The following is a 17185-nucleotide window of genomic DNA, read 5'->3' as shown; positions in this document are numbered from 1 at the left end:
CTTGTTTTTTCCCTGCCTAAATTACATTTATTTCACAGTATGACCATAACATAAAAACATAAACAACCAACCTAGAAGTAAAGCAGTCCTAATATCAAATGGGTCTGCACATAACGTAGCCTACATACAAACATTTACTCTAGAAGTTCAAAGCTGTTTCTACCTCTCTACTTCTCACTCATAAGTGTATATAAAAAAGGAAATTTGTATTACCTTATTAAATGTATGCATCATCTTTCATGTCAAATTCTTACATTTGATCAATAAATTCAGTTATAATAATAAGACACTATAGGGCTATTACCCATCAAATTAAAAAATGTGCACTGCAATTATAACTGCAATAAATAATGTTATGAGATTGATGTTTTAAATAAATGTTTGAAAAAATAAAAAATAAAAATAAAATGCAATACTTTAAACCGCCAATAGGTGGCGGCAAGTGACCGTCTTAATTAGTGAGTCATTCATACAAAAGATTCGTTCAAAACGCTGAATCATTCAGTAACAAAACGCTGCTTTAGCTTTCCTTTGGAACTATTTTAGTCGGTGAAATAGAACAAAAACAGTTAATATGGTTTGTGTCTAAAATGTAAGTAACTTAATAATAAATATTAACTACGCTACTTGTTTATTGAACAATAAATTCAATGTAACAGTTTCAATCGTGATAATATTCAGCAAAACAGCTCCCTTAGTTGTGTTATGTTAAACTAAATCATATGTTATAAATAAAAAAAAACAACAATTAGAATTTTTACCTCAGTACATTTCTTCTGTGAGTTTTCTGTGTGCACTCATTTGTTTTGATTTCTCCACGAATATAACGTTAGACGGGCGCTACCGCTTACATTTGTTAGCAGTTCAATACTAAGTTAACGAAGAAAAAAGTACAGTATTTACAGATGAAACTGACCTGCACTTCAAGCCCTGAACAGGTCAGTAGGCTAATTTTGCAACACTTTGCTGCTTCTTCTTGAGTGCTTTCTTTTTCTTTTTTTGTCCTTTCCCTCTCTGCTCCACCTGGCCGTTTTCTCTCCATCATCGGGTGCTGCTCGCATTTTCTGTTTAACCGTTCGGTTTGTCTGAGGCATAAAGTCGAATTGTAGCCCTGCAGTCAAGACTAACAGATTCATTATTATTATTTTTATTGTTATTAATATTAATAATAATTTTATTGAATGACGAATTCAAAAATGATCACTGGTAAAGGTAGTAATATAAAATAATAATAATAAAAAATTTTTTAAAAGAAACCGCTGGCTGGCAGAAGGCCAACTTAGTCGCCAGTCCGGGCCTGCGCTGGTGTCTTGGGCGAATGACCAGGATTCTCCTAGAGTCCGTGTGAATGCTAAACTGGGACACACTGCCACCTGCAGCTCTTCCACTGGAAACTGTTCCCTGTATGTCCTACAGTGTGGTCAGACATATAGTGTGTACAGGACAGCCCAGGGTTCTCAGTGTGAGAGCTCCATTCAGTATTTTCACAGGTAGGCACACCACATTCCCTGCTGAAAGGAACAGCTTAATCATCATGTAATTCCTGTGTCATTAATACAAACCTCAGCTGTCAGGCCTCTGTGCTGCAGGGCTCCAGCGTTGGTGTGACAGCTAGGAACAGTGCAAGAGAGAGAGCATTGCCTCTTAGAGTAATTACTGGTAAGACAATAAGGATGTGTGGGTTGTAGAGGCATGGTCCTATTGTCACCCTGATTCTCTTAAAGGAATATTCTGAGACAAAGAAAATAGACAATGAAAGTCTAGTGTCAATAGTTGAATATTTCCATGTTGACGGCCATTGTAAGCCGAAAACAAAACAAATTGTGGAACGAGTTTGAATTATTTTCTATGGTATTAAAGTGGTATTTTACCTGGAAAATTCCTTTAAGTATATTTTAACCTTGGCACGAGCAAAATGCAAGGTTGATTAATGCATAGCTTTTACCGGTTAAACCTCCATCCGTTGTATAAGAGACTTGAGAGTAGCCAAAATCTTTGCAGGATTGACCCCTGGTGAGATATACTACATTCTTTCATGAGAAAAATTATCAACAGGTCAAAATACATTTGCATGCATGGAGCAGTAGGGACGTATTTTAACAATGTGTGTGAATTAATAAGTATAAAGGTATATAAAGCTTTAAACTTTTACATTTTCATAAAGTTTAAGATGGGTGAATCTCACAAAAACTTTTGCTGGTTTCATTTCACCCCAAAAATAAAAGTGTACTTTTCTTAGAATAAGTAAAATTATGCCTGTTTCAGGATTTTTTAATTGTGACATTATTTTCATGACAATTTAGCACATTGTTCTCATTGTCACGGCCGGCTCTGAGCCGCGACAAATCAGGGAGGCAACGAGAACAAAGTCAGTCAAAGAATCTTTATTAACAATAAAGAATAAACTACATAATCAACCCAATAAACATACTCCACAAACACAGGCCTGCGAACATAACTTTCCAAACTAAACTAATACACAAAGCAAAGCAAACAAATAACAATGAAAACAGCAACCCCAAACTAACAGAAAACCAGAGGGTAACCGAAGCCCCTAAGGTCAGAGAACCATTACCTTTTATAATCCTCTGCAGGTGTTTCACATTAATCCCTTAGTAGGACGGGCCTAGAGGCACGTCACACCCCCTTAAAAGATAAACCCACATACAACACACACAAAAAAAAAAAAAAAAAAAAAAAAAATCAATATATAATTCCAACAGGGTACATCCCAACCTCCTAACTAACATCCCAAACTTCCTAAAGCCTATCTAGTCTTCAGTGGCTTGCCGAGCTCAGGGCGACTTTAAACACTGAACTCAGCATCCTCAACAATCCCATAACCAGGGCTGCCGAAGAACACTGAAGTGTACCCCCACTCAGGATTACCACCCAAAACAAACCCCCCCACCTCACCTCACCTCACCTCACCTAAACTGGGATGTACACACACACAAAACAAACAAACAAACAAAAATAAATAACTTGACAAATCTCTACAAGACTACAGAACTCCCACAACAACAATGTGACAGCATCTTCCAGAACACACTCATCTCCTCCCACCATAATACTCATCGATCTCGGCACATAAGAGACAAGCTTAAGAGAGAAACAGAAAAAAACAGAACACAACATTGTGGTAACACATCATACTTGTGATAAAGCATCCGCAATCACATTTTCTGTTCCTTTGATGTGCCTTATATCAAGATGATACCCTTGTAGAAAGATCCACCATCTCGTGAGTCGCTGGTTTGGGTTCTGCAAAGAATGAAGAAAAGTTAGAGGATTGTGATCTGTAAAAACCACCAATGGTCCTCCTCCTGAACCCACATAAACCTCAAAATGGATAAGTGACCAAAGTAGAGCTAACGCTTCTTTCTCAATAACTGAATAGTTAAGTTGATAAGCATTAAACTTTCTAGAGAAGTACCCCACCACACAGTCTACACCATCTTCTGAGGTCTGCAGTAAAACAGCTCCAGCTCCCACATTACTAGCGTCAACTTGCAATTTAAAAGATTTATCCAGTCTAGGTGCAACCAAAATTGGAGACACAGTGAGAAGAGACTTAACATCCTCAAATGCTCTCTGACAGACAGAAGTCCACTCGAATTTGATTTTATCTCGAAGCAGGTTGGTAAGAGGAGCTGCCACAGTAGAAAAATTCTGACAGAATCCCCTATAAAAACCAACCATCCCAAGAAACCTCATTAACTCCTTAGTTGTAGGGGTAGGAAATTGATCAATTGCTGCCACTTTTGCTCGAACAGGACATACATGACCCTGACCTACAACTTTTCCAAGATAGATTACAGTGGCCTTAGCAAATTCACATTTGCTCAAATTAACAGTGAGGTTAGCTGCAACCAGACGATCCCACAAAGCTCTAATCCGACTTTGATGTTCTGACCAAGTGTCACTATAGATGACTACATCGTCTAAGTAAACTGCACAACCTTCCAAGCCAGAGATAACTCGATTCATTAATCGTTGAAATGTAGCTGGAGCGTTTCTCAGGCCAAAACTCATAACCTTATAGGACAATAGGCCTGACGGAGTAACAAATGCAGAGATTTCTTGGGCTCTAGCTGTTAGAGGCACCTGCCAATAACCCTTTAGCAAATCAAATTTGCTCACATAAGTAGCAGACCCAACTTGGTCAATGCAATCTTCAATTCGTGGCAAAGGGAAGGAATCAGGTTTGGTTCTAAAGTGCATTTACCTTCCTGTAGTCTGTACAAAATCTATATGAGCGTTGGCTTTTCTAACCAGAATACACGGAGACACCCAGCTGGAATAAGAAGGCTCCGCTAACCCATTTTCCAACAAATATTCAACCTCAGCCTCTAGGTGTCGCTTTTTCTCCAACGGAACACGGTAATAGTGCTGGTGAACGGGTTTTACGTCCCCCACATCAATATCATGTTCAATTAAATTCGTCTGTGTGGGAGTATCTGGAAAAAGAGATAAGTACTGATTTATTAAAGCAAACACATCAGAATATTGAACATCAGGAAGATGCTTCAACATCACCCCCAAATTTTCAAGGGCTTCTGTATTTTTAAAATAGCCTTGTGTAACTGATTCACCCGGATCCAGACCCTCATCATCGGAAACAGGCACCGCAGGAACACCTCTTAAAGATGTTCCCACCCCCTGTGCCAACCAAAAGCACAGGCTTCACTTGGGGTCCTTCTGGATTTTCAACAGTCAAAAGAGAATTAGCAGCCTCCTGGGTAGCATCTTCAACAGTATCACGTACATAATAGGGTTTTAACAAATTCACATGGCAAACACGTGAATTCTTCCTCCTATCAGGAGTTTCAATCAAATAGTTCAACTCTGAAACCTGACGTAACACAGTATAAGGGCCAACAAATTTGGCTTGAAAAAGAGAACCCACAACTGGCACCAAAGCAAGCACCTGATCACCAGACTGAAAAACTCTAACCTCTGCACGACGGTCAAATAACGCTTTCAAGAAAATCATGCTCACTACCCTCAACAGACAATCTTCTAGCTTCTCTAGAGCATTTTCCAGCATTTATCAAATCCAACTTATAACGCTCAAGCTCCAATCTCTTACTTTCAATATCATGTCTTCACTGCAAAAAGAGATGTTAAAAATTACACATCATGTGTAGAATTTTAACACATGTGGTGAGTGTGTTCAGGGACTACACATGTTGTGTGACATTTTACACAATAGATGTGTGAGCTATTTTAACACAGAAATTGTGTAGATAACTTTACACACAAAATGTGTGATATCAATACTTTTTACACAAAGCGTGTGAGACAATTTTACACTTAAATATGTAATTTCAAAACATTACGTGCTGATTGTAGCTGAAAATGACCAGAAACGACTAATAATGTGTTAACATTACCAAGCATATGTACGGTAATCATAAAAAAATAAAGTGAAATGTCAAAATATATTTGCAATTTAATGAGTGCAAAGTACAACAAAAGCTACTGCACTAACTGTAGCAGGATATACAGTGATAAGACTAATATCAGAAGCATGAACATATTAAAAGATAAAATCAGTTATGACAAATGGATGACATCATAAGATATAGCCTAACAGTCATATCATAAAACACAGATGCATGAATTAATTTTATAAGAAACATTTGTTTAAAAGTATAGTTAATCTGTATTAAAACCATACTTGCATATAACAATCAATCACAGTTATGAATAATGGATGACATGTAACAACATATAAGTCATATCATAAAACACAGATGCATGAATTCATTTTGTAAGAAACATGTTTAGATCACTGAGATAATAATAATAAAACTTTTGTCAATGATAATTAGTCTTGAAATTGACTTGAAATCATTTAGAGTAAAACTCTAACAGTAGGCTATGAGATTACATCACCCAGTTTGAATATAGTAGCTGATTGTTATTAATCAAAACTTCAAAGATGACAATGACAGTCTGCAGTCTGACAATTTACATTCTTGAGAAGGATTAGCTAAACAATCTTGTATCTTGGGTTTAAGTATAGCTCATCTGTATCAAAACCCTGCATTATGTCCAAAGGCCTGAAATCTGCAGTATCGGCCAGACTGATCATTTCATACTCTTTAGTTCAGGGGTCACCAACCTTTTTGATACTGAGAGCTACTTCATGGGTACCGAGTCATACGAAGGGCTACCAGTTTGATACACTCTTCTGAAATAACAAATTTGCTTAGTTTGCCTTATACATTATTAATAATGTGAAGATTCTGATCACGTTAATGATTTCTCACAATAATTACCAACAATGACAAGGTGGGAAACAGATATCAATATTCAGCACTTTATTTCTATTTATCTCAGTAATTGTTAAATGTTCAGACGATCACTTACATTACATTTCTTAGGAAAAATGTCCCATTTTCACTAGCCACTGACAAACCTTTTAAACAAATCATGAACTATGTTGCACCATGTTTCAAAAAGTTATCAATTATGTACATTTTAATGTAGTGAAAAAACTTAACTATTTTTAAATAAATCTTGTCATATTTTGAACTAATGACCAAATCTGCTGTATTTTTAATAAAATAACTGTTACATGTCATGAACACACATTTTAAATTGACCAATTCTTCAATATTTTAATTAAACTTTGCCATGGCACTGACATGTTGCCACTGACATCTGGTATCATTTTCTTTGTTAGTGGGAAGACTGTTGTTTACCATTGTATTGTAATCTGGTGTGTAACTTGACAATGCAACTGTGAGTAACTCATGTGCATCAGTGAAGCGTGTTCTGTGTTTGTTCTTGATGAAGTTCATGTCAGAAAATGCTGATTCACATAGATATGTAGAACCAAACAGGAAGGCAACCTTCATAGCTGCTGTACACACACCACTGTACTTCTCTGTGTCAACAAGGCACCAAAAGTTTGGTGCAGCCTGGAAGGCTTTGAGGTGGAGGTCATTTTGCATTGTTATGATTTCAATCTCCACCTGTCCAGCATCCAAGTTGAACATTGTACTTAGTTGCTCAGCAAAGCTTGTTGTGTCCACATTCATGAAAGGATTGGAAATGAATGATACACATGGCTCAAGCTTCTCCGTCTGAAAATGCCTTCTTGATCAGGAAATGCGTAGCTCTAAAAGAGGCTTCGGTTGCTTTTTGTGACTTTTTCGCCGGCCTTGTGAAAAAAGCTTGTTGTTTACCCAAAGCTGTCTTTAGCTCAAGGGCTTTTTCTGCCAGTAGTGCGCTTCCCGGTGGGTAGTTAGAATTGTAGTTTTTGTGATTCGTAGTAAAGTGTCTCTCCACATTGTGCCGCTGCCACAGTCGTAAAAAGAACTCCGACTCCCATTCGTTGTGAAAGTGATACGTTTTCTTTCTTTTTTCTGCCATGTTTTTGGGGTAAGAAACTGTTCAGCGCCAATCTTCGCTGCGCCCGCTAGCTTACTCTCCGCGAGCACTGTATTGTCACACGCACAATACTGACCTTCGAACTGGAGTACGTCAGAGTTCACCTAAACTTATCTAAACTTCATGTATAAGAAACATTAAGATATTGTCATTTTTTAAATCTATATAAATGCAAGTGTGATTAAAAAAAAAATAGCAACAGAATAAAATTCAATTTTATACGCAGCTGAGTTGTGCTATTTTTAGAACAGGCCTGCGGGCGACTCATGTGGTCTTTGGGGGCGACCTGGTGCCTGCGGGCACCATGTTGGTGACCCTTGCTTTAGTTTGATGTACAACATAGGCATAGAAATGATCAAAGTACTTCACTGTTAGAATTCTTACAAACATCAGACTGATGACATGTCTATCCTGAGGTATGATGTGAATAATTTCTCCAAATAAAGGCTCTTTGTCATCTGCTTTAAGAGGCATTACAGAGCCAGTTCTGTAAGTTTGGCCGAACACACTAACAGCATGGGTGACATAGACAGTGCTGTTCAAAGTATATTCAAAGTCTTTGGCTGATTTCAGATTTGAGCACAACATCTGCTTTCTTCAAAGAGCCAATAGTAACAGGATATGAGTTTGTAACAATCATTTTCTCAGAAAAAGGGTCACCTAACTTGAAGCTATGCATTTGCTGAACCTGATGTTTATAACTCAGTGTTTTAGAAACATTTTTAAAGTTTCCAACTATATTAGCATGTCTTTTTAATGGTTTATGCTTAGCTTCGAATCTCATACACCACAATTGAGATATAGGTCCGAACATAACCATCATTCGCGGATAGTGTGTCATAAAATGATGTTTGGGTATCAAGTTTCGGTCATAGAGCTTCCTGAATAGTGTGTGATGCTCAATAATGAGCCATTTAAGAAAAACAGCAAGTCCATATGTAACAACAGGTGCAAATACAATGCTACATATTTCTCTTAACAAAATGAATAAGTGCCAATGTTCACTTCCTACACTAACAAGATCACCAACCAAAAAGGGTAATACCTGTAAAAGGCACCACATTTGCGATGCTGTCTGTTTTATTGCTTTGTCAGAGGTTCTTACAGGTGAAACTCAAAAAATTAGAATATCGTGCAAAAGTTCATTAGTTTCAGTAATTCAACTTAAAACGTGAAACTAATATATTATATAGACTCATTACAAGCAAAGTAAGATATTTCAAGCCTTTATTTGATATAATTTTGATGATTATGGCTTACAGCTTATGAAAACCCCAAATTCAGAATCTCAGAAAATTAGAATATTACATGAAATCAATAAAAAAAGGATTTTAAATACAGAAATGTCGGCCCTCTGAAAAGTATAATCATGCATATGTACTCAGTACTTGGTTTGGGCCCCTTTTGCATTAATTACTGCCTCAATGCGGCGTGGCATGGATGCTATCAGCCTGTGGCACTGCTGAGGTGTTATGGAAGACCAAGATGCTTCAATAGCGGCCTTCAGCTCTTCTGCATTGTTTGGTCTCATGTCTCTCATCTTTCTCTTGGCAATGCCCCATAGATTCTCTATGGGGTTCAGGTCAGGCGAGTTTGCTGGCCAATCAAGCACAGTAATACCATGGTCATTGAACCAGGTTTTGGTACTTTTGGCAGTGTGGGCAGGTGCCAAGTCCTGCTGGAAAATGAAGTCAGCATCTCCATAAAGCTTGTCTGCTGAAGGAAGCATGAAGTGCTCTAAAATGTCCCGGTAGACGGCTGCGTTGACTCTGGACTTAATAAAGCACAGTGGACCAACACCAGCCGATGACATGGCTCCCCAAACCAACACAGACTGTGGAAACTTCACACTGGACTTCAAGCATCTTGGATTGTGTGCCTCTCCATTCTTCCTCCAGACTCTGGGACCTTGGTTTCCAAATGAGATGTAAAATTTGTTCTCATCAGAAAAGAGGACTTTGGACCACTGAGCAACAGACCAGTTCTTTTTTCTTTAGCCCAGGTAAGACGTTTGACATTTGAAGCCCATGTCCAGGACCCGTCTGTGTGTGGTGGCTCTTGATGCAGTAACTCCAGCCTCAGTCCACTCCTTGTGAAGCTCCCCCACACATTTGAATGGCCTATTCCTGACAATCCTCTCCAGGCTACGGTCATCCCTGCTGCTTGTGCACCTTTTTCTTCCACACTTTTCCCTTCCACTTAACTTTCTATTAATGTGCTTTGATACAGCACTTTGAGAACATCCAACTTCTTTTGCAATTACCTTTTGAGGCTTTCCCTCCTTGTGGAGGGTGTCAATGATGGTTTTCTGCACAACTGTCAGGTCAGCAGTCTTCCCCATGATTGTGAATTCAACTGAACCAGACTGAGAGACCATTTAAAGGCTCAGGAACCCTTTGCAGGTGTTTTGGATTAATTAGCTGATTAGAGTGTGACACTTTGAGCCTACAATACTGAACCTTTTCACAATATTCTAATTTTCTGAGATTCTGAATTTGGGGTTTTCATAAGCTGTAAGCCATAATCATAAAAATTATATAAAATAAAGGCTTGAAATATCTTTCTTTGCTTGTAATGAGTTTTTTTTATTCTAATTTTTCGAGTTTCACCTGTAGATTGAGTATAACACTGGGCTTATTTTTTTCATTCCCATAGTCAAAACTGGAAATTCTATGATTCAACAGTTCTAAAGAAAATAGCCTCTCTTCATAAATGAAGTGGCGTAACATTAGTCTGATTTCCAAAGGCGCTACACCCTCAAGGATATCATGCATAATGTCAACGCATGTGTTCTCAGTGACATGGAAATAGTGCAGCTTGTTTAAACAGGAGTCCTCTTTAACTCCAGTTGCAGATGGATCATTACGTAGCACATGCTGCTCATAGTTTTCACTGGTGCGATTTTCTACTTTATCTTCGTCGAAAACAGTCTGCGCAGTCGTTTTGTCAATCAGGCAGAAGTGACAAAACTTGTTGGCTGAAAAGCTTTCCAAATAGCCACAGAGGGAATGGATAGCTAAATTGTCAGCAGTCAAAACGCAGATTGTTCCATAAAGTTGATGTCTTTGTCCTTGCATGTCTACTTCTACACCCGACCTTTCAAGTAGTCTAACTTCCTCTAGCAGTGGTTCCAAAATTTTACCAAATCCATATACCTCTCTGTCCATAGAATTAAACAAAAGACATAAGTGAATATTTGAAAGTGAAGAACTATATTGCGGTGGCAGATTTTTTTAAACTAAAATAAACAGCACCCATTTTATGGATTTTAGTTTTGGAGCCTAAAGGGTTAGTTGTTTCCAGATCATCAAAATACAACTGTATTTGGAGTGCTTGAGGACATGTTCCAAACAATGGGTGAGATGTAAAATGAGTCCCATCACAATAATTGTGCATTTTCCCTTCGGTTTGCTTCTTACCCAGAAGGTAAACTTTTTGCATCTGGTCATTACTGAACAGAAATTTAATAGTCTCAATTACTGACACATATTGACACGTGTCTGCTGCCAAAACTTGTTTTAATTGTCCCTGTTTTCTTGCTGTGTCTGTCCTATGGCCAATAAAGATTTCCTTCGGCTTCACAAGATCAAATTTCTCTGCAAAGTATTTGTTCATTTTGTAAGGTGTGTCTACATCTTTAAACATTAGTTTAGCAGCTTCAAACTCGCCCATTAAAGACTGGACAGACTCACTGCCAAGTGGTACCTGCAGATTATTCAACAATGTAGTTGTTGACTGTTTAAGATTATCAACAGTCCTCTCTAATACCTCTTGCGTACAAGAGATAGTTTTTGCTACATCCATTAAAGTTGTATTTGATGAACGGTATATCTTTGCCACAAAAGAGGCAACAGTTTCACTAGGAATGGCAGTTTGAACTGGAACATAGTCTGATGTTTCCACAGTACTAGATGTCCCAGTCTCATATGCATCTGATAAACTGTGGTCATTAGGTTGAAATGTCACATCGTCCATGAATGTTGTTGTGGACTGGTGGTCTCTATGAAGATGTTTGGCGAATGAATTGAAGTTATGATAAGTTCTTGGGCAACCATCTTGGCTGCAGATAATGGTAATGTCCTGTCCATCTGATAAGGCATGAATTTCACGGAGATGCCAAATGACTCTCCTTACTTCTGTAGATATAAATTGTCTGCACTTTGGACACGTATACATTGTGTTATTTAATGCGCAGCCTGAAGCTTTGAAAGGACTTCAAGTACCTTGGGTCTCTTGGTTGAGATGGTCACATCATAGATGTATTCAAAAAAGGTGAAGACAGAGCTCAGCTGTGGTGGATATGTCAAGTTGCACACCCAGTAAAGCTTGAATAGCTTGTCAACTGCACATGTCAGGCCATCATTTACAGGAATGGTCACCTAGTCGTTCCTTGCAGTGATGATATATTGTCGTGTTGGGCTTTTCAGACTGCCGATGCAGATCAGCTGTGGCTGGGTCCTTGGTGCCATCTCGGAGTTGTCGCAGAGGGATGCAATACTGGTTCCAGACTTAGAGAAGATGAAAAAGATGCAATTTAAGAGTTGAAAAAGCAGCATAAAGAAGTCTAAATGTGCATGCTATACTGTATTAGGTAACATTTTGGAGTAATTATTCTTCTGTAAGTTACCACTTGTAAGACAAGATAACTCTTTAAATGTGTACGTAGAAAAATATCAAATTAACAGTGTTATATATTTTAGACTATTTACACAGTTTATGAATTGTAATAAAATCATAAAAAAATTACTTTTTTTTACTAAATTATTTAATAATTACCTAGTTACAGTGGCCGTCGGATGCAAACGACCTGCAATTTATGACAACGCATGAATCTGCAGTGCAATTTCTAAATGCTGTGCATATGTTGTCAAATTGATGAAGATGTTTTCTTAAGTTGCGTGTGTTTAGTCTATCTGGATGTGTTGTCATAAATTGCAGGGCCACCATACCTAGTCCTTCGTTGGCTCTTACAGACATCATTACGAAACATACCGGTACAAAATCAATCAGGAATGTTATTGCTGACTTCACACTGCAGCGACTCCCGGGCATTGGTGGCAGAAGATGTGTCAGAAGAACCAGCATAGTATAGCACTTTTCATCTGAAAAGTGAATGAAAACAGATTAAAGCTACAACAAATATTTACTAGTAGGATTAGATCATGTTATTTTTTAAACTGGGGTTCAAAAACTGAGTTGAACCGGGTAGAACTGGGGCTGTATGAGGTAGCCTGGCCACACCCACCTAGATCTCCTTTCAGGGAGAAACTATTCTGGAACACCATTATTCACTAAGTTTCCATCAGACCCCAGACAGGCTCTGGTAGTACAGTTGTAGCAATGCATCAGAAAACGCAGTCGAAAGAATGTGTACATTTATGTACAGCAAAGGTAGGTCTACATACTGACCGTCGATGCTGTATATTGTCAGTTTGTAAAATGTAGGTAAAGTAGGAAGTAACGTTCGGAATCCCTGATCAATGTGATTGGTTAGGCTGAACCAATAATTTCAAAGTTAACCTTAAGTATACCCCCATCATGATGTTACCGTTGGAAATGTTTCCCCAATCATGAGTCCCCAGACTATATTTACAAAGTAAATGAGTCTGGTTTTAACCAAGCTATGTATGATGGGCTTATCCATAATCAGTGTATTACCAACATGGATTACACTGAGAAAGGACTAATTAATATTACTGGTAAGTAGGAAATAAAGCAAGGGTTCCTACATTCTGAATTTAACCTTTGAGACATTGCATGCCATATCATTACACACATACCATCTGTCTGGTCTTCCATCCCCTCCGTAAGTGAAGCAACACCACCTTTTTCCAAGGCAGCCACTGCTCTCAGCTTTGGAATGATGGTCACTTCCCATTTTCTGATGAACTGGTCTGACTTTGCATCTGTTATTTTGCCAAACTCGATATCCATCTTACATAAAAAGACTTCTTCAGAATATATTCTAAGTCAACGGTGTTACTAAGAGTATCAGATCTTTTACAATGAGAAACCTACCAAACTTGGCATATCCAAGAAGCGTGGGTATTCGTTGAAGATTTCAGTCAATGTAGGAGTTGCCTTTGATATCCATGATCTGCGCCTGGTGTATGTATTCTCCATTGCTGATTTGATTGAAGGAATGTTCTCTGCAGAGGGCCTGAGTCGTTTCATCAGGGTGATCCACTCACTGGTCCCACTGCTCTCCCCCTGGTCCTGCTCCGATCTTGCTCCTGTGTCTAGGGCTGCAACGATTAATCGATTGTTGTTGACCATAATAGTAAATTAATTGCCAACTTTGTTGATAATCGATTAATTGGTTTGTGTATTTTTTTTAAGGAAAATACAAAACTTCTGATTGTAGCTTCTAAACATGAATATTTTCAGATTTACTTACTCCTCTAAGACAATAAACTAAATATTTGGTGTGTGGACTGTGGACAAAACAAGGTATTTGAGGACATAATCTTGGGCTTTGTCAAACAATGATATAAATTCTCACCATTTTATTGATCAAACTAGTTACCGTATTTTCCGCACTATAAGGCACACCGGATTATAAGGCGCACCTTCAATGAATGACCTATTTTAGAAAATTTTTCATATATAGGGCGCACCGGATTATAAGGCGCATAAGATACTGCAGTCAAACGTTTGACTGGGTTTGCGTTATGCATCCACTAGATGTGCTAAAGGGAATGTCAACAAAACAGTCAGATAAAGTCAAACTTTATTAAGCGTTCTGACAACTCCGTTCACTCCCATGGTAACGTTGTTCAAACGTTAAAGGAAAACTCCGGTCAATTTTAACATTGAGCTCAATTTTTTTGTAAATTTGGAGTGCTGTCAGTACAGATAACAACGACAAAAACCGGTGTTGCCAACACAGTGTTATCCTCTTTAAAATTTGCACCCTGTTGACTTAAACGGGACAAGTTTTAAACCTGCTTTTAGCCTCTTAACAACCTTAATGTGTCATTACAAGTGCACAGCCATGTGAGTGAACACGGTGAATCTGACTGCAGTAAATGTGAAAGATATGAATAAAAATTATGTTTATTCAGCCAGCTCACATACCGTATTTTCTTCCTGTTTTCGGTCGAAGTCCACAGTAGGCGATTGTCAAGTGCGCACGCGAGATCATTGGTAACTAAGCAACAGTGGAGACTCAAGACTGTCAGCTGATGACAGTGCTGTGTGGTGTTCTGAGAATCAGCTCAAATGGACAGTTCATCCGAATCAGATGTTGAACACACGGAGGAGGTTTGATCGCGCGCGAACTCGACAATCGACTACTGTGGACTTCGGCCGAAAACAGGAAGTAAATACGGGTATGTGAGCTGGCTGAATAAAGAGATTATTCCTGCCTTCGTGAAAGCTCGGATCACAGTTGAGACTGATATATCAGCCCAGGCATCCACGATCCATTGGCAGATAGTGGCGTAAGTCGCTCGGCGCTGTCTCCCCGTCTTGGTGAACGTGTGTTCACCATCCATATATAAGGCCCTCCGGATTATAAGGCGCACTGTCGTTTTTTGAGAAAATTAAAGGCTTTTAAGTGCGCCTTATAGTGCGGAAAATACGGTAATTAATCGAGAAAATAATGGGGAGATTAATCGACTATGAAAATAATCGTTAGTTGCATCCTACCAGTGTCACACCCTTTCTTGCGTTTTGTGTAACGCCGCTGACCTGCTTCAAGCTTTCGCCGAATGTTACGCAGCCTCATCTCCAAGAAGCCAGAATGAGACGATGGATCATAAAAATGCTCCTGAAGACATGAGAACAAAATTGAGCACCTACATAAACAGTCTAATTACATAACTGTAAATATAACAAAGTACATTTTTTTATCAAGGCACATTACATGCTACTTGACAACAGCCAAGGGATGACAAAAGACACCTGCAAAACATTTACTTCCAGAGTTTAAAACACAAATTTGGCTGTTGTTTTGGTCTTACACTTACAAATCCATCTCCATTGTGTCAATATGAACCTTCAAGGATGGGAAAGTTGTGATTATACCCTTTGCAAGGGCGAGCTTTTCAGCACTTGGTGGGTAACTGTAGGGGGACAAAGAAGAGAAAAATCCACAGATACTTAATTCCAATCAGGCCAGAAATGTTGCCATTTTAGCTTCAGTGTTAAGTTTATATAGGCAATTTTACACAGTGCTGAGTTTATATACTTACAATCCATGCTTCTCCACCAACTGACTTATGCATACTTTGACAAGATGTCTCCTGGACTCAATTGTAAGTGTTCCTGTTCCTTTGTGTTCCTCAAGTATCTCTGGTTTTTTTGCTCTGAAGTAAAGACTGCAGGCCTCCCGGTTCATCTGGCACTGGAACATGCTACATTTATGAAAGCAGAAGGAAATGGAGGTGACTTTTACCATAAAAAATACTATTATGTTCAGTATAGAGCCCAGATATTTATGTTTTGTGCCCCTTTAATTCAATTGAATGTAAAGCAACTAATAATACGTTGAAAGACAAACATGTTGACAGAGGGCCAACATGGTATGTTACTTATTGCATTGGAGTTGCATTAATTTAAGGTTACTTGGTACATGGAACAATACACAGTGACATGAATTCCAAATCTTACTGCCCAGTCCTAACAGAGCCCTATACACACACAAGAACAATGCATTTACAGTTTCAAAACAAAATACCTGTATTTGACAGGCCTCTCCAGCATTTGTTTGGTGTGGTGCTTCTGCGCTTGTTATGAAGATTTGAAATCTGTCAAAGTTCTTGATTTCTACGTTTCGGTCAACATCAACAAATTCTTTGAAATCACTATTGTGTTTTTGAACTCTGTCAAATGCAAAACCTGGTTGCTCTGACATGGCTGTATTTATGAGATGTTTGTTCAGCACTGTTAATAGTGTAAATTTTTCTTGAGCACTCTTTTTCATTTTTAAACAGAGTAGCCAGAACTTTGACAGGTTCAGATTCAAGAGCAATGTCCTGGGGAAAAAGAGAAAAGGTGGGAAATGCCATTTACTCTTATGTAGCCTAATAGTGTGCTGTGTGTGAATAGATATCAATACACTTAGGTATGTCACACGCTTGCCATTTTCAATATTTTATGCGTGAAAACGAGGCTTTGGTTGTACAAAGTTCAAAAACTCGATGTGCTCGCGTGCCACCCGGCGAAAAAGAGAAAGAAAAAGATGTTGTCCGTCACTGTCTGGAGGATAACTAGCCAGTTCACCACGTTACCAACAGTGAAATTGACAATCCTCAAACGCTCGTTTTTTTGGGGTCGACGGCTTATGAAAACGTATTTCTGGGTTTCTTAGCTTGTTTGCTGTACACCTTGTCACATAGCAGCTTTTAGGCATTATTCTGTCTTTTGTTAGAAGCAAGTAGATCGGGCCCAAAAATAAAAATCAAGCCCGACCCTACCAGAGCACGTTGTGTCCGAGCCCGGCCCGGCCCGACACATTAACTGTAATTATGAGCCCGATTTAAACCCGACCCGCAACATTTATGTTTTGTCTCGCTCCCGCCCGCAAATATACTTTTTTTTGTACCTCCAAATACTTTAAAGTTAGCCTACGTGTCGCCATCATACACATCAGCATAAATGCTCCTGATAAATTATTTGTTATTGAGCATTAACACACAAACCACTGTTATAACATAAAAGCAAGCAGGCTACTGCGTACATGGTGTGGCATGACTGAATGCGCGCTCCCGAAATAATAACTAAAAAGCTGACATCAGTTCATCGCGATCTCACACATCTGTTATTATCAACGAAGCTG

At 38.6% G+C, this 17185-nt stretch overlaps 1 protein-coding gene across 1 annotated transcript; it reads right to left on the bottom strand.

Moving 5' to 3' along the window:
* Positions 1-10521: 10521 nt before the first annotated feature.
* On the bottom strand, positions 10522-15448 carry LOC127628663 (uncharacterized). The gene is made up of 6 exons (XM_052105445.1): positions 15375-15448; positions 15055-15175; positions 13423-13649; positions 13185-13338; positions 12397-12506; positions 10522-11912 (listed from the first exon to the last, which is right to left on the bottom strand). Exons 2-6 carry the CDS (start codon positions 15131-15133, stop codon positions 11784-11786), a joined length of 699 nt encoding a protein of 232 aa, XP_051961405.1. The 5' UTR covers positions 15134-15175; positions 15375-15448; the 3' UTR covers positions 10522-11783.
* Between the last annotated feature and the right edge of the window lie 1737 nt (positions 15449-17185).

The sequence above is a fragment of the Xyrauchen texanus genome, chromosome 35 (genome assembly GCF_025860055.1).
Source record: "Xyrauchen texanus isolate HMW12.3.18 chromosome 35, RBS_HiC_50CHRs, whole genome shotgun sequence".
NCBI lineage: Eukaryota > Metazoa > Chordata > Actinopteri > Cypriniformes > Catostomidae > Xyrauchen > Xyrauchen texanus.
Note: the sequence above shows the minus strand (reverse complement) of the source record. Positions and strands in the feature narration are given on the sequence as shown.